The sequence below is a fragment of the Tetrao urogallus genome, assembly GCF_951394365.1.
Source record: "Tetrao urogallus genome assembly, chromosome: 16".
NCBI lineage: Eukaryota > Metazoa > Chordata > Aves > Galliformes > Phasianidae > Tetrao > Tetrao urogallus.
The window spans coordinates 6,365,189-6,383,960 of NC_136829.1; the positions used below are offsets into that span (position 1 = coordinate 6,365,189).

At 37.8% G+C, this 18,772-nt stretch overlaps 1 protein-coding gene across 1 annotated transcript in view; it reads right to left on the minus strand.

Moving 5' to 3' along the window:
• The window catches only part of ZMYND8 (zinc finger MYND-type containing 8), a gene marked incomplete at both ends in the record, with an annotated part of 51,937 nt that overhangs the window by 15,494 nt on the left and 17,671 nt on the right, over window positions 1-18,772 (minus strand). The window contains 9 exon segments of the mRNA XM_079543502.1: window positions 2,017-2,498; window positions 3,247-3,362; window positions 4,310-4,387; window positions 5,423-5,478; window positions 5,970-6,057; window positions 7,209-7,301; window positions 8,882-8,995; window positions 9,860-10,078; window positions 14,369-14,538. Coding sequence (XP_079399628.1) covers window positions 2,017-2,498; window positions 3,247-3,362; window positions 4,310-4,387; window positions 5,423-5,478; window positions 5,970-6,057; window positions 7,209-7,301; window positions 8,882-8,995; window positions 9,860-10,078; window positions 14,369-14,538 — 1,416 coding nt within the window.

Here is an 18,772-nt window from a genome sequence, read left to right on the forward strand (position 1 = left end):
TCACACTACCATGATTTATTTCATTACACCAAATGCACGTTTACCCTGAAAACCTCTCTGTTTTCAAGATTCTAGCTTTCGAGATTTGGTTATTTTAAATGTGAACTCTAGACTCTGAATTGCCATTATTTTACTGCATGTATGCAGGTAAACATTAACAAAAAAGTCCAGCCATTTTCTAGAGATGTTAATAGAGCATTCAAAGAAATCATATTAAGTTCAGTCAGTGCAGCTGGAGATCAGTGACAAAATCCCTCAGATAAGGCAGTAGGATATTCTAATTTTACACAGTTAAGCAAAAGTCTGTGCTCTGATCCTCCAAAACATCCACAGAGTCACATTTCAAACATGAACTTCAGGAAACTCCCAGTCAGTCTACAGAAGGAAGCTTTCGTAGGCCATAACCTGAAAAAAACCTCTGATTTCTGACAGCAAGTGCTGTGCATTAAACTCCTGTTTAACGTTCTGACAAGTTACCCTGAAGTCATAGCTGAACACTGCATCTGACAGCTACAATTCATTTGCTACATCTCAGGACAAGGTTGCAAATTATTTCCAAGTTATTTCCTTCATATCACTCCAAATGCACAACAGAACCATCCATTCCATCTGAATAAAAGCATTCCTATCTAAAGACAGTGCAGTCATCCTACCTGGAATTTTCTTTTACAATAAACAAAGTAAGTTAATCCTCATTTTAATCACATCACACATTCCATTAACACGACAGCTAAATTAAAAAAAATAAAATTAGCATTTGTGACAATATACAGGAAGAAATGCCAGGTGGGAAATTGGAACATATGAGTTTAGAATATAAAAATCAGCTAATCATTGAATCATAGAATGGCCTGGGATGAAGAGGACCACAATGATCATCCAGTTTCAACCCCCTGCTGTGTGTGGGGTCGCCAACCAGCAGACCAGGCTGCCCAGAGCCACATCCAGCCTGCACGTGGAGGAGCTCGGTTGCAAGGGACCTCCATCAATTCCAACTGCCTGCTGTTAAGTCATATCTGGCAATTTATGCACTAAGACAGGATCAGCAAGGTGTGAGGAAAGTGAAAGTTCCCCAGAATTGCTATGATGTTCAAGAATGCAGAATAATAGGATAATATTATTCTATATCTCCGATAACCTTTCTCTAACAGGACAGCTTTAATGTGATTTTGGTAACAATCTCTACTATTATAAAGAAATAATAACGTAAATAAGTTTTAAGACAGAAAACAGTACCTGTAAACTACAGCTTGTGCAGGAAAACTGCACACATATACATCCTTGATAACTGATGTATAAAATGAACCATTCCTTTTGACATGTTATTCTCTACTGAAATATCTATGTGTTCTCAACACTTAAAACTGATGCAGTTACTTTATCACAATTTCCATGAGATAATTTGGAGCCAAAGGTGGTTTCACAGCTCAGCTTTGAGGAGGAGTAAGATACCCAAATGGCATCACATCTACTGACCACTTGGCACACATGCCTGCCTGCTTGTTTTGGAGAAACTACTGGGCTGCACAAACACTGCAGAATAAGTGTCACATACGACTCTTGTTGGTTGATTTATTTTTTTTTTTTTTTACATTAAGCTTCTTGAAACAGATGTAGGGGCAGAGGGGAGGGTGGTTATTTAGCACCGATTTCTCCAGCTGCAATACTGACCTGATAAACAAAATTTATCTCAAATCTCAAAGTCACTTCTGCTGGTTCTGACTCTTTCAAATGTGCCCACCACTAATTCACACAATTAAGAAACGTGTGCATTACCAGTGCCGTTCCACAGAAGGTGAACAAATGATACCACAATTCTTTTGTGCAGCACCACCTCCACCTAACTGGGCAGCACTGGCAAAAGTTTATATCCGATAAATTTTAAGTCTTATCAAAAGCAAATAAATAAAGGCAAAGCCTTGAAAAAGAGCTATCCAATTTTAAATGAAATGCCACCTAATCACAACGATTCCAACTAGTGAATTAACCATACGCAGTCTTACAGCCCCTTTCTACCTGTATTTTTCTCAATAAAATCCATGGATTCTTCACTTGCACTGAAGTGGCTGGAAGTTGCCTTTTTCTCTGCATCCTGCTCAACGTCAGACCCGGTGTGCACTGATGAGTTGGTACTCATTGGCGACCGCGGCATATCTGTCAGCGAAATCCTACGACCTGTGCTACTGCTCAGCATGGGTTTGCTCATGAGAATCTTCGGTGACGCTGTCATATCAAAGTTCAGTTTGATTTTCTCTTGCTTGTCCGTCTTTGCAGTTCCGGCAGTTGGGTTTGTAGGATCTAGCAACATTTGGTATTGATTATTGGGAGTATACGGTGTCCGGAAAGGTGCGTAATTAAATACTCCAAACTTCCTACGAATGTTATCAACATAAACCTCCATTTCTTGCATTGCACTATTGAAGATGCTTTTCGTCTTTTTCACAGAAAAAGGAATTTCTTTAGACATGAGGTAGCAATTATTTATTGGAACCCAGGCCCTATAAATCAAACAGAAAGACAGAGATATGACAGTTTACGCTGTTAACTGACACAGTGAAGTTTTAAACATTTTTTTCCCCAAACTCTGATTTTATGCCATCATAAAGATATGTGCACCTCAGATCATTTCAAAGGACCTTCACCTTCTTTTGGAAGGTCACTGCACAGGGTTTTTCACATTAAATAACCCTGGTAAATAAGTAAACTGCTTCTATTAGGATATTTCTAGCTGATTTTACTTTTCTCCAGCAACACATAAAAGAAGATTAAATACTGATCAATAGGACAAAACATACTTAACCAAACTAGTCCATAGAACTGTAAGATGATCATTACAAAACAATCTTTCCATTGGTCATAGCAGAGAAAATGCAAGTGAGAAAAACAGTTCCAAAGAACATCCTACAATTGTGTGTTCACTACCTTGGTGTTCAGACAGCTCAAACAACAGTACTGGCCCCTTCCACTATTAAGAATTTTTTTTTTTTTTTTTTTTCCAGTGCAAACTCATTGCCACATGAATGAACTCACATGATCAGTGAGGTCATATAGGTGCAAGTCTTGCAAGCGCACGGCTCACACTCTACAGACATCATGTAAGGAATTAAAATTGCATACACTACAATGTTATTATAGCTTATCCAGGTCAATATTCAAAAAAAAGGATTCCAAAACTTGGAGAGCACAAAATAACAATGAGGGTTTTTTTTAACTATAACCAGAAATAAGCTTTGGTTAAATTCCCACCTGTCGTGTTGGCCAAAGAAACGGGCATCAACTTGCCCATCTTTATCCCTCAGTGCTTTAGCAGGCCAGAACGGAAAGCCTTTGAGTTTAGCCCAGACCAAAGGGTGAGGATTGCTCTAGAGAAAGATGGTAGAACATACAGTAAGAAAACACTAGCAGTATTACCTTCAAAATCTGTTATACAGCATTAAGTTTTTAAAATTATATTTATTTCCTAGATTAAATAATGTGCAAGACCCTGGACAAACACAAGATTCCATTTCACTATATATACTATATATATATATACTATATATATATATAGTATATACTCTATATATATATATATATATATATATATATATATATATTATATACTATATATACTATATATTTGGTACCTAATAGATCATGGGAAGAAAAAATTAAAAAATATATATATATAAAATTATCTCGTTTGAAGAAATCTTAATAGCACTTACTATTCTATAATTTTTTTTCTTGTTCTCTCCCAGTATGCAGCACATCCTAAGCTACAGTTGACCTCTGAAATTCTCTAATTTCCACTTAAGCTCAAGAGAGAACTTGATGGATTACACAGTTCTACTTAAGAACTTCAATAAGTCTTTCAGGGTTTGGTGCAATATTAAACAAAAGCAGAAGTCAGACAACCTATTAACAGGCAATAAAGGAAAGTCAAGTCTTAATACTGAAATCTCAAAACCAAGTTTTCAAACATTCACATTTCAGAAATATTACTCTTAGTGCAAGTACCACAAATGACCCATCAGTGGGCACCTTTTATTTGAGGGCAGAGACTGCAAACTGGTTGCTAACAATTTACAGTCACTTCTCAGCAAAAGCATGCAGTCTGACAGCTAACACCTTGAGATGGTCTTCTGATTCCACAAAGCGCGATGAGCGTGATGCAAAACTACAAGTCGCTTTGTAAAACTAGCAGTTCTCCTTAATTCACTAGCCTCTCAGTAACCACCACAGGTTGAAAACAACAGGAGGACAAGAAGAGCTAAATGAGAGCCTTTACTTTAATGCACTAGCTAGACTACCATCATCCTTAACTTACACAAGGCTCACAAAACCAATTCTCTCGTTTTTGGCAAGCAGCTAAGTAACATTCCGGACACACTTCAATTTCATTCATCTGAAAAGAAAAGGAAAACAATTATTCAATAACTTATCACAGTTCAAGGTGTGATTAGTAAACGCTGTAATATGATAACATCATATTTCCCACAAATCTGTGGTCATAAATCAACCTTTAACTGCCATGAATTCAATGCTACTTTGAAAGAAAACCCTATTTTCCTACCCCTGTGAAGCAGGCTTTCCAGTTAAACAAGACACATTTCTAAGCCTCTCTTCAGATCATACACTGCTCATGTCATGAAAATACATTCTGTCTTTAGTGTTGCATTTATTGCAGTGATGAAGAATTACTGACCACCATTTGTTTCCGAACACTTAGTTCCATAATAATTTAGGAGACCAAAAAGAAAATACGTTGTTCTTTTTTCAGACTATATAAGCCAATTAGGAAGTCAGAATCAGGTCATACACAATTTTTTTTCTCTGAACAATTGATACATCCCCAAAACTTACTAGAATTATGGATATTGCTGCATCAGCTGAGGGGTGGGAAAAGCACTCTGCATAAATATGAAGTGTCAGATTATCAGATAATTCATATCAAAGAAATACCTTTCAAAAACGCTGCATTTAGAATAAATTTTTGTAATATTAGCATTATGAATTCTCAGTGAAATAAAATCAGTTCAAATGATCAACTAAAATGCAGGCATTTATTCACAGGGCTTTCATACTGTGACATCAAACGAACCACCTCAAATATGTCTACAAATCAGAACATCTGTTTCTTTTTCCACCTCCAAGCATTCATTTAGAAGACAGGTGTCTTTGTGCAGATCCCACATATCTTCTCTCCCATCACTGACATCCTAATTACATATGGTGAATATCCTAAGGAAAATATTATTAGCAATGCCCTTGTCAAAATCCTCCTATAAGCCATGGATATGCATCCTCAAACATAAGAAAGCCTACACAAATTATAGTTTGTAATGCATACATTAGAAAACATTATTTCAATCACAGATACAAGCAATGGAATACTTCAAATATACAGATAGAACAATCAAATTAACTGGGGTACACATACCTCATGCTCACAGATTTTGATGATGACTTTTGCTGTTTGTGTCAATTTGTGATTTCCTGAGAAGACAATAAGAAAAATGCTCTAACCAAGAAAACTGTTAGTATAAAACGATGATAAAAATCAACAGGTTTTAGTTATAAAAAGTTTATGTTGAAGACAACATAGAACATCTGAAAAGACAATGCAAAGCAGGTATATATTCAACACGTGCTTGTGGAAGCAGCAGGCAGGCTCTTCCCAGCAAACAAAGCGCAGTAAAAAATCTTCACGTGTTCCCTGTTTGTGCCTGTTTGCCCCTGCCCACCACTGACACACCATTCAGTAACGGGCATCTCCTCAGGCAGTTTTCCTACTGAGCAAGGAGACAGCATAGGCAGTATTTGGTCCCAAGTGTAAATGTAGGTCATTCTTTTTTTTGTAAAGTCATGTTTAGAACTACGGCATTAGCAGGAAGATACTTTCACCATTTGTCAAGCAGCAGCAAGTTTCTGCATTGCTTAATCTAATCTGAAGCTTCATATTCTAAGAAGTATATCTCTGTGCTTACCCCCATTGTAAATAATGCAGTTGTGCAAAATCCATTTGGCATCAGCCAAAAATGCTTCAGTGCAACCGTACATTTTCTTTTTAACATTCTGGAAAGAAACATTTAAAAATGTATCAGAAAACAGATATGAGTAAAAACTCGCATCTTCCTAAACACTGCTGCCTGTCAGACACACAATTACTAAAACAAAAACCTTCTATTGCAACTCATTCTAAATACTTCAGTAACCTTCCAAGTTCAAGGTGTTTTCTGACTGCCCTAAATATTTATGAAATGTCTAAACCAATTCTCAACAGTGAACTATTTAGATCAGCATCTTCAATAATTCCAAAGGGCTGCAGAGGGGCACCAGTAAGCACCTGTCCATTTCCTGAGGCAGTAATTCTGCTTGAGGTCTCTACAGAAAACTGAGTCCTTGATTTTGCACTGGCATATCATCATCGCTGCATGACATTTTAATTTCTTAATTTTGACAAGACCCAGAAAAAAATTATTTACTATACCCCATGAGCCAGTTTTTGATATTCTAGCCTACCACCTGGGTGAATCAAATCAGTGACATGGATTTGTTATACATTTATGCCACAAAGACATTGACCTCTGCTCCCAGAGCCCAGAGAATAAGGACTCCTCACCCAGGCACTACCACAACAAAGCTCTGCATTGCCACACTATTATTAAAGCAACAGAGAATGGAGAACTTTGTAATTTGAAACATTTAACTTATTACTGAACTGACAAACTCCTGTAATCCACTTCTTTACCGTTTTCTTCTTCTCCCACATCTCAGGTGCAGTGGATGTTCTTCTATTTGCTATTTTATATGTTCTAATGTTTGACCAGCAGATGAGCCTGGAATGACCTCTGGTCACACACTCAAATGGTCCCAAGGGGAATCCACATATCAGCAATGCATTAATAGCTAACAAACATGGTGATCAAACGTAAAATCTTACTAATGAAGTCTCCCCACAGGATGATTCCCGGAATTATATGGATTTACACAGGAGGAACTCATCATGGTAAACTTGTCTTTTTTATACTGCTTTTCCTGAGCACTTGCCATTAGCTCAGACTGCATAACAGACACATACAGTGGCTCTTCCAGTTGGTTTTACAATAACAAAACTGTAATCAAAACACTTAAATAATTTCAAGCAATCTCTCTCGCTCCCATCGAACAACCCAGAAAGCTTAACCACAGCAATCAAACTCAAAGGACCTTTGCCTCATACCAACCTTCTCTAATGTACAAAGGTCCATTGGATGAAAGATATATTCTGCATAATCTGGGTGCTGATCCAGCGAAACTGGCTTTTGAAATGGCTCTGTCTGTTAGGAGAAAACAAATCACACAGCTTCTTAATACTGAACAGCTCCATCAACAACTCAATAGTCACTCTTCTTCTAATACTACTTTCAACTGTGGTATCAGAGAAAATTATTTAAAAGAAACAGTAAAGATTTGTGAAGTGCTGGCAAAATGAGGAAATAAATGCCCTCACATAACTGATTTTTCGTATGTTGGAAGTGATGAATTACAAGCCTTTGGGTTTTTGTAAAATGGACTGTTCTTATTTACAGCAGATCTTTTTTGAGCAGAGTATTAGCTGAGGCTCAGCAAATAGTTTTTAGGAGAACAAACACTCCCATTATCTAGAATTAGAAATAACTTTATCAGTCTTAGACCTTTCAGAACAATGGCGACTTGCAGATAAATTCAAACTTCCATCAGTGGGACTCTGCACATTATCTGCTGCATTGCCTTTCTAGCTGCATGTTGAGAACATTTTGTCAACTCAACACAAACACACACTGATACTTTGCTTCTGAAAAAAAAAAAAAAAAAAAAAAAAAAGCTAATGACTCTTTCTAAAAGGAGACTATCTACCACTCCAGAGTTAAAATACTCCAAGAGCTGAAGTTTATCAATACTAAAGAGTAACCTTCCTAGAAACTGTCACTATTTTTCTGCTGAAATATTTATCACGGAGACACCAGAGCTGTAAAGAACCCATGATTCCTTCCATACATCTGGTTTTTCCAATATATTTTACTGTATGCTTGCAAGCGCAGAGACTCTTCTAATCTATTTACAGGGACAAGGTAGCAACAGGAATTCAGATAAGCCATGGCAATCCATTAAAACACCTTACTACACTTTTTTCTTCCCACATGTGAAAACTACTCAAAGCTTGCATAGTGAAAAAAGAGCAACCAGAAATTTAGAAGAAAGAATGAGGGACTGAAATGTGTGAAACTTCCAGGAGGCAATGATGATTTTGAGGGTTAAGTCTCAGACAGACGTGGAGATTGGCAAAAGTTAGAGGAAACAACATTTTCCCTCCATGATAAAAGTTCACAGGATGGCAGATTCCTACAGTATGCAAGTTGATGGCACAGGTTGCCACTACACTGAGAAAAAACTCAGAGTTTTACAAGTATACGATACAACTACTTCTTGTGGTGAGAACAATTTCCTACTAACAGAGAAAAGACTGGCTTATAATCAAATTAAGGGTTATAATCAAATATGTAACATTACCTGCACCTATAGCCTTGCCCACATACCTGGGTTGGTAAGAAACCACACCTTGTCATTTCCCTTGCACCTCAGATAAGACCAGCACTGTTCACTTTCAGTGAGTGGGAAAACACAAATTCCCTTTGGAAAGCTATGCTGCATCCTCACTACATCTACTGAAACTACCTCCAGAAGTTGCATCAAGGAACTGTGTTTTATATGCATTCCAGAACAGCATACACAGTCTGAACGAAGCTGTTTGCAATACATGGGTGGTAAACAGCAGAAAATCTGACAAAATGAGCTAGACTCAGCTCAACAAGAGGAAGCAAAACCCAATATTATGACAAACATACAGAACAAGCATTAAAAAAAAAATCTTCCTTACCCCTGGCTGTTTCATTTTCTGTAGTGCAAACTTCAGCAAATATGATAGTTGTTCAGTGGTGAGCATTGTCATAGCTTTACTCTGTGTTTCTATGCATTCTGCAACTGTGATTTTCTAAAAATTAGGATGAAAAAAATATTGTCAGCAAACATCTCTAGGTGAATTCTTCTCCAGTAAAAAATCCCAGCATTTGAGCAGAAGATAATAACTACTTCCTAAGAAACAAAATATTTTTTATGAAGTAGCATAAATACTTCAGATACTTGTTTTATTAAATTCTGGATATGTTAGCCTAAATAAGTAAACGAATATATAAAAAGGGAAGAGTTTAGAAACTACATTCATTTTTCAGATCACCCAAATAAGAGAATGTTGGAATACATACAATTCCCAATACAGTGCAAGCTCCAGCAACACGAATGAGGAAAAAAGTAATCTGGGCTCCATATAATGCAATACATGGCCAAAAAAAAAGACATCTGATAAACCAATTTACTTTCATTGTAGATACAATGATTCTAATTATTCTCTCTCCAGAAGTTGTTGGAGAGGAATAGTTAAATTCTTCCTCAGACCTGCAGAAAAATATATTACTAATAATATCCTCTTGTTTACGTAGACCCTACAGTGCACATGTTCTGAGCACTCTGCAGAATTGATCAGCCCCCGTGCAGCAGCATGAAGTAAGCTAGACAAAACTGTGAAATGTTTTCAGAGTTAAAGGTAAGATGTGGGGATCACTCTTTGAAATGGATTCGCCTTCCCTAGAGATGGTAAGAAGTTGAAGAGTCACAGTGAGATGGCCAACAGAGTCCAGGTGAACGCACAGAGAAAAAGCAAGGAAGCAGCAAGAGACGCTCCCTTTTCACACAACTTTTTCTGGTACATAAGAATAGAACAGAAACACACTGGAGTGTAAAAAAAAGCAGTTTGTATCACTCATATACAGAAGAAATCCACTCCTTCTATCAAACTAACCTCACATTCTGGGCAAAACCAATCCCCCTCTGGTTCCGCTGTCAGTTTCAGACACTTAGCGTGATAAACCCGAGGGCAGAGTTCACAGCAGAGGACTTGGCCTTCCCGATGACAAACCCAGCAATAGAAATCATTCCGTCCATCCTGTGGTACAACATCAACAGGGTCTGTGGTGAGTGGCTGCTTCATATAGTAAAACGGACCATGTCTTAGTTCTGACTGAAATGTAGGCAAGAAAAACAGGTTTGGTTTCAAAACAAATTTGCATTTCATACAAAACAGCATTCATAGCAATAAATATCATTATATATAAATCAAACAGCAATCTACAGAGTTTGATTAACGTTTATGTAAACACAATATCTTATTTATTGCACAAAACCATTCACGAAGAGATTCATTTCATATTCAGATGCCAAATGATGCATATTATACTCAGCACTGGAAATAAATTTTTGTGGCAAATGAGGACATCAAGTGCAAGTTGTGCAATCCAACATCCTCAAACTCAGAATCCCATGGGGCTGAGGGAGCTACATCATACTGGGAGATGTAGAGGTGGCTAAACTGGCACAACTGAAGAAATTAATCAGTCCTGAAACAAGTAGCTGAGCACCACACAAACCTGTCCTAAATTACAGTAACTCACAACTTTTCAGAACCAAGCAAGTCAATGGTGATTTTAACTGATAAAGCAAAACAAAGTAGGATGGCACAGAAGCAGATTCATGACTTTAATAAGGTGACCCCAGCAGCATGAGCCCGGGGAAAAATGTAACCCACTATTTACATGAGCATCAGAATTTAAGACACAATCTCCACTAGTTTGTCTGCACTAGAAAATAATGTGAACTTCATAAACTGCTCTTTCACTTGTGCCTCAAACTGCTTAAAGGTGACACTGATGATACCAAAACATGAGAGCAGGAGAGCCTGGGAGAGCCAAAATTGGACAACAGATACCCAGTGTTTCCTGGATTGGATTTGAAGAAAAGCAAATAATTATTGGAAAACTGAGACATATTTATTAACGATAAGGGAATTTAAGTTTCCTGTTTGCTATTAATTAAAGGAGGAGGGGATGGAGATAAATAATCACAATTTTTTTTTACTATTTGCTGTGACTTTTTGTTTGACATAAAGCTATTTGTGGCTACCCAACCGGCTGCTTGTAGTTTGCAGCACCACTTTGGTTCTCGGGTAATCGCGTGCACTTCCTACATCACAAAGAGCTTCACAAGTTCTTAGGCTGTCACATGCCTGCCTGATTGCTAAAGCAGGGGGACAATATGCAAAAGCTGGGTACCTCTGCGACACCCTGAACAAAACTGGTCACACAGGACGTACATTATACACCACAAACCACCATCAGCTTAGACTGTGGTCCTTCTAGATTTATAAAGTAGCAAAGGACAAGGTCTAATTATCCTCATGAATAGAAGGCCTTCAATGACAAAGTTAGGTGATGCAGAAGAGGCGTTCTATGACAATCCAGCTGGAGATACAATATCTCAACAGATACACTGGAAGACATATTACCTCTGATAATCAATTACTGTATAATATTTCATGCAAAGAAAGAATGTTATCCATAAAATTTTACTGTAACTTCATAAGCGTTCTGCTACCTAAAGTTCCACTTACATTCCTGTCTCTTTTGGCAGTTTTCATTTCCTATTCTACATACATTGCAGCTACTAGAAAGGTAGCACAGACATGGACTGAGCGTTATCTTCTGTACTTTCTCTGTGTATACATTTAAACACAGATACAACCAGACCTCTACAAGGAAGGTTCTTTGTGTTCTTGGGGAATAAGAGGGGCAGGGAAAGGCTTTACCTACATTTCAAATGTATTACTATGCCAATCATTCAAACCAGGACAGAAGTGCACATGTAAACTCAGAGTGAAAAAGAGAAAGTTACAATTGTCAGCAGAAGTGTGCTTTGTTTGTGGTTACATGCACCACAGCTTGAGACCAAAAGCTCAATACTCAGAGATTCTGAAACTGAAGTCTTGGTAGTTGAGATGCAGCTATGGGCAGCGCATCCACACTGACTTCCTGTTTTAAAAGAGATTTAAAATCTGTAAGCAATTACAGAGAAATGAGCTTATTGTATCTAAATAAAATAGTCCATCTTTGCTAGAAGGTGGAAGGAATTAATTCTCTGACTGAGGACTTTCCTATCTTTCAGATAAATACCACCTTGTTTTGTCTGAGCTAAGACTGAGGGCCAGGAAAGAAAGAAGATAGGAATGAGACTCAAAAAGACCCAAACAACAGAACTAAATGATGGAAAACGAACCCCTGAGTGACATCAAAGGAGCCTTTCACTTGTTCTAATCAGAGCAACATGTTTAAGAGTTTAAATGTTAACAGTCATGAAAGAAAAGCTTTGTTCTCCCAACAGTTTCAAAAGTCAGTTCCAGCTCAAGTGGCAGCTTGCCCTCACAGTTTCAGCAATGTTAGTAAGATATGTATAAAACTGAAGGAAAAACAAGAGTACTGTAGTGCTTTTTATGCAAGAAAAAGATTACTATTTCTAGCCAGTTTAAATTAACTTTAAAGCTAGGTTGGAAAAAAGCTGCTACTTCAAATATATTGTAGCTGACCAAGTGTTGTACATTCCTGATTATTTTTTTTAACCTTTTAGCTATACTCTATATCTCCACAATTTTTTGTATGTCAATACTTCAAATACCCGTTGGCACCATTCTGAACACCCGTAGCATCTTAGTACAAAGCCTTGTGCAATGATAGCTGTAGTGAGGGTATCTTGATACACACCAGCACTACCAAACACTCGATGGTGAAGAATATCAACCTGGAGGCTCCACTGATGTTGCCAGACCTCAAAATGGATTTATCAGCCAAGCAGAATCACAGCTGTCAGCTACATTATACTTGAAACCTAAACTAGGAGCAAAACAAGTAACTGTGTGCTTAGCTTACATCTCTTCAGCAGTTAAAGGATCTTTAACATTAACTGCCATTATGTAGAGCAGATTGATACACCTTACAGAAACAATCATCCTCAGGTACGTTTTATTAAATTAAAAACAACTTACAAAAGCAAAAAAAGCCAACAAAAACAAACCAAAACAAATGATACTTCCTTGCTAACTGATAACATGTACAGCTAAGCAACATGCCTAGTTTGCTTTTCTTCTTTAGATACACAACTTTTCTATCCTGCAGTATTTCAGGTTTGAAATACCTGGAAAACAGAAAATGATGTACTGAGGGGAACGGACATATTGAGTTCAACAACTACAATTATTTTTCCCACAGTGTACTTTTAAATGCATGAATGAACAGTGGGAAGGAATCCTCTAAGATTCAGCCTCACTGTCTGTACCGTTATCTCTACAGAGCGCAGTTAGAAACCCAAACTGCAGCACAACATCATCTCCTTGCAAATGTCCGAGACGTGTAGGAATTCTCAGAGCCCACAGTGAACTCAGAAAAAGCCAAACTGACAACATTAAACTACATCAGCATTGCCTACACATGCTGTTACCAGACCTCCCCAGTACCCTAAGTAAAATACATTTAGCACTGGAAGACCATTCTTTGGCCTCATTTATTCAAGGTCTCTGTTCCAGAATAAACTGCAGTGATTAAGAATTTCATTTTCTTTCTAAACCAGTACAATTGTACCATGCTGATGTTTAATGCAGATGCTATTACATGAGGGGAAAAAAAGCTCCAAATCCACACAACTTAATCCTGTGTTTATAAGATAGTAGTAGAACACATTAACACACAAAAGCACTCTGAACAGAACACAGGCACTTCATCTGCAAACTAGATGAGAAATCATTTCAGTGGAGCTAAAGATTGCTTTCATGTAATCTCCTCCAGGATGATAGAGCTGCTTTACAGCATTTGGTATTCAATGTAATTCATACAATTCCTTCATTTGCATCATACAAAGACTCTGAAATTGTCAGTCTTCTGGAGTCAAGTCCTTTCATGAGCTACAACAAATGCTATAAATTCAGTATTCAGAAGTCACTGAAAATGAAGACGGAAAAATACTGCCAGCATGATCCTTTGAGTCATCAACTTTGGTAGCAATATTTCCGGCTCATCAGTTTAAAGGAAGGGGAGAGAATCTGTGAAGTACCATGGGAGCAGCAGGACTGTTGTTAGCAATTGGCAAGAGGACTGGGAACAGATGACAGATTCCCAGAGATATTATGGTATCTTTCTTAACCTAGGACATCACATCCCTCTATATTTCCTTTTAATTTTATTTACTCTCTTGATAATTTTAACAACAACAAAAGCTCTCATATTAAAAATAAAAACCTTAAAAAAAAATTATAAGCACCCAAATCTACCTTAAAATGCCAATTCCTGCACCCACTGCACCTTCAGTGAATATCTACTTTCTAGTGCAAAAATTAAGCTTCCTAAAGAGTAGGGGGCTCCTGTTCAGCTCTCTCTACATCCATCTTTCATTGGTTCATATCCTAGCATAACAAGACCAGGACTTCTCTTACCTGTTCTTTATTATTACTGTTCAATAGACCAGGTTTCTTTTTCTTTTTTATGGGACTTGTTGATGCATCTTGGGGTGAGTGGCCATTAGAGGAATGTGGAGGGCTGGGAAACTTCCTTTTTTGTGCAGTGCGTTCGGCAGAGCCAGGATCTACGTCAGATACAAACAAACCTGTTAGAGAGCACACATCAGTGAAAAGTGTTCAGCCAGCATTGTGCTTTATCATACACACTCCCTCACTGAACAGTTTCTCAACTGCCCATTATGCAATCGCATACAAAACTGGAAGCACAAACAATGCCACTGTCAAATGAAATTTCAGTATATGTTATTTTAGGTTACATTAAACATTTGTTTCTTTTCCCCTGGAATTCTGGTCACTCATCTCATTCCAAATATTACTCTTTTTTGAAGTGTAATAACAATTACATTCTGTAGTTTAGCAGAAATCCATTTCAAACTTATTTCCTCAATTCCTCTCAAAAAGAAAAACAATTATGATTTCACTGATGTAATTTAGGAAGATAAGGAACAGAAGCATAAATGTGGCAAATGATGAGGTCAGACTTTCTTCCTATTTCCCATATTTAAATGTGTCTACTGAAATAAAAAATAAAAAAAAAAAATAGAAAAAAAGACAAGACTCTCACTCATTTCTTAACATTTGACAGCTAAATAGAATAAAAAGAGAAAGTGACATAACTTTTCAATGCCTCTTAAAGGGAGAGCTCTAACATTCTCCAAGCAAATGACTAGAGCAGTTTATTAAGTCACAGCATCCCTCTAGACCCAAAGTTATCACTCCAGGCAAGAAAGATGGCAGAAGGAAACATGTGCCCATGGCTCAACTGCTTTAAATCGTCATTTGGTATCTTAGTGTAAGCTCATCAAGCAGCTTAAACCGACACAGCAGCCCTGGTGAGTGCTATGAGCTGCAAACATTCTTTAAAAGAGACAGAGAAGAAACTGAGAGCCAGTTTTACCAATCTGCTCTTGATCCTCAAGTCTGTTTCACTCTCACAGTGGTGCTCCATTTTGTTAACACTTCATAAAAACAGAACAACAAGCACCGACAAGCTCATCAGAAATACCCCAGTAAAAAAAAAAAAAAAAAAAAAAAAAGAGCATTCCTAATAGATATGGAAAGCTTAGCTCAAAGACAAAGTACTGATGTAAAACAAAAAGTACCATCAGCTGCAATAGACAATCACTGATCAGCAGACAACCTTGACAAAATACAAATGAAAATGCAACAGATTCTGTTCAACGCTTTTTTTTTTTTTCCCTTAAGCTTTTAACATGTTTAACAAAACAAAATGTTAGACACAACCCTAGGGGTCAGAAGTCATCACTGCTGAAGAGAAACAACTGAAACCTCCACAAAGTCATTCCCATGCAGTCAATTCCCTACTGACTTGTGCTAGCAAGCTTTTTTTGCAGCTACACACAAAACTGTTGAGGAATAAAATCTGTCAAAAAAAAAAAACCCAAACAAACAACGCTTTTTGCTGAGTAGTTTCTTTCTGTAGCCCCACTTGTTGCACAGCCAGACAAGTGCTTCCCCTTCAGCAAAGCAGTTATACTGGACAGGAACAAAGGAAGGAAAAAAGCAATGCTGCTTTATCATTAATGCCACCTTAAAGGGTGTTTGCGTTTTCCACAGCTCCCGACATAAAGTCAAATCCAACTGCTGGGAAATAATCCCTTCCTTCACGAATCTGTCATCTTTCCTTCCAGGTCTCAATGGGTGATGGGCTGAGTTGTATTGGGTTGCCAAGCCACCAGAACTCACTGGAAGACCTCACCTGAAACCTCCCATGAAAATTAACATATTTAAATACTACTTTACATGCATAACACTTCATATCTCCTTTCTCAAAATGAAAGATGATATTAAACTCATCAGCTTTAGGAATCCACTTATTCTTGTGTGAGAGAGATGCACAAAAGTGTTCACAGACTAAAGACAGGATAACACTTATGTCAGCTTAGCCATTCTATTTCAGGCAGTTATCACTGCCAGTCATCTGCCCTGCCTGCGGCACACATCCTGGACCTGCTCCAATTTTCAGCCAATCACATTAATTGGACTGAAAACAGGTACTTCAGATGCTCATTCAGAAGTGACTCATGTCTCTACTAGAAGCAACAATGCTCACCAGAGGAGCTGGCAGATGGCTTGAGGAGGTAACAGCACAGGCACCTGATTTTAATCCACTGCCTGTAAAGGCTCTCACTTAGCAGGACAGGCTAGTCAAGAGTCCAAGCTCCTTCCAGTTTCCTGTCTCAGGTAGCACATCTTCTTTCCATTGCCTGTACTAATCCTGAATGCATTCAGGCATCTTTACAGAGGTACCCAAGTTTGATCACATGCTACTCTATCTGTACAGTAGGAAAAACCGCATACAGAGATCAATTCAAATCTGCAGAAAACAACACAGTTGACTTCCCTCCTACAGGCAGGTAAGGTCATGCATGCTGCTGACTTAAGGTGCTTCAATCAGGAAACAGAAGTTATATGGACTGAATACATATCTAGGATTTTTAAGAGAATTTACAGTCAACTGTCAAATGCAATTCCTTCCTACAACAAAGCTGTAGGTATCACAAATAATATGGGCTGCTGACACTTTCTCATTAGACATTCTTAAAAGAAAGCCAAGAAAACAGAGTTTGGTTTAAAACTCTACTCAAAATAATGCCCCATGTAATTGATGTTAGGCTGAATCGCATTCAAAGGTGATATAGTTTGTTACATAGCACAAGTCTTAGAAGGTCAGTAACACAATGAAGAACTGAATTAGACTTCCAGATGATTTCTGTATTTTCTGCAAACGCAGAGGTCAAATAGTCCATAAAGAGAAATAAAACTGTCTGCAATAATGATTTGCACAAATAAAGATAAGGTTAACAACCTAGGCACATTTCTCTAAATAATACATGTATAATAATACAGGTACAGTTATGCTGACAGACTAGTGGGAGTTTTTTTCAGTTTAGCTAATCATGCACAGAAGGTAGCAGAAGAACTCCTATGGCTGGCATACGCTTCATCTATCCCATGAGAGCTGAGCCAGTAGAGCTATCATGGAAGAAAAACTGCAGCAGTGTCAGCTAAACCAAATCCCACAGTTTAACCAAAGCAATCCAAGCTAATACAAAAACAAGTTCTGAATTCTAACTTTTCATTTACGTGAAATAGAGCTTACTTAGCACAGGACCTGTTTGCACCCAGAGTGAGCAGCAAAAACGGCATCGTGCCATCCCTCTTCTCATCCTGCTATCACCACACAGCTTGCACAACATCTCTGTTTCTCTTCTATAACCTCCATTTCTTAACACGGCCTTTTCACACATTCCTGAAAGAAGTCATGACTAAACTACTCTCACTGGGAAGTGCTGACTGTACTTTAACCCTTTTCCAATGCAGACATCTGTAGAATTCTCTCTCCCTACTGCAAACAACATCCTTATAGTACTTGCAAGGACCTATTAGCTTGAGTTTCCTCAGTATAACTCACTGAACAGTCTTCAGCATTTATTTCCATTACGTAAGTACACAGGCACAGCTGAAACCAGGAGAGTAACAGAAGATTACAGCTTTCTGCCCTTTGGCTTCTATTTCTTACTTTCAGGCACAAAACTGCCACCAGAGGAGCACATCAGTTTGCTTTTAGCAATTCGACCTATTTGGGGATTACAAAGAAGATGCCAGTGACACTGAATGTGGTACATGAGCTCTGAAATGCAAAAGGAAAATTGAGTGTAAAGTTTACGTTATTGGCTTGCTTCCATCAAGTGATGATTTCTTACTTTTAAATGATGTTTTATCCTGAGCTGCCTCATTTGGGCCAGGAAGTTAAACTGCTGTATACTAAATGAGAACTGAACTGCATTTCAGTCATAAATCCAAACCACACTTTAACTGGAAAGAGGTACTGATTCAATACTGATTAAACCAAACTAAACATGATCCCACAAAAACATGTGTTAGGTTAACTGATTTTGAAAACTACTTACATTAAACCAGTGCAAGTTTCTCCTGTGGCTCAAGCCTGAGAATGTCGGGGATTTGCATATACATGAGTGAGAACTCAAACATCACAAACTGACCTGAATTACATATTTGACTTTTTTTTAATTGGCAAGTTATTGAAATGGCCAGAGATTTTCTGAAGGCAATATAACTGAGGGGGGGAAAAAAAAAGAAAAAAAGAATAGACAAGACAACAGCAATGCAAAGGTGGTGTTTTCTTTCAGGCTTAGTCATGCTGGTGGAAGAATCTAAGGCCTTTAACTGTCACTGTTGCAAATCTACCAATCTGCAAGGGAACTAATACTATGAACAGTTTTTAATTCAGCTTAGATAACACAGAATGTCAGTACCTACTTAAATAGAGTTACT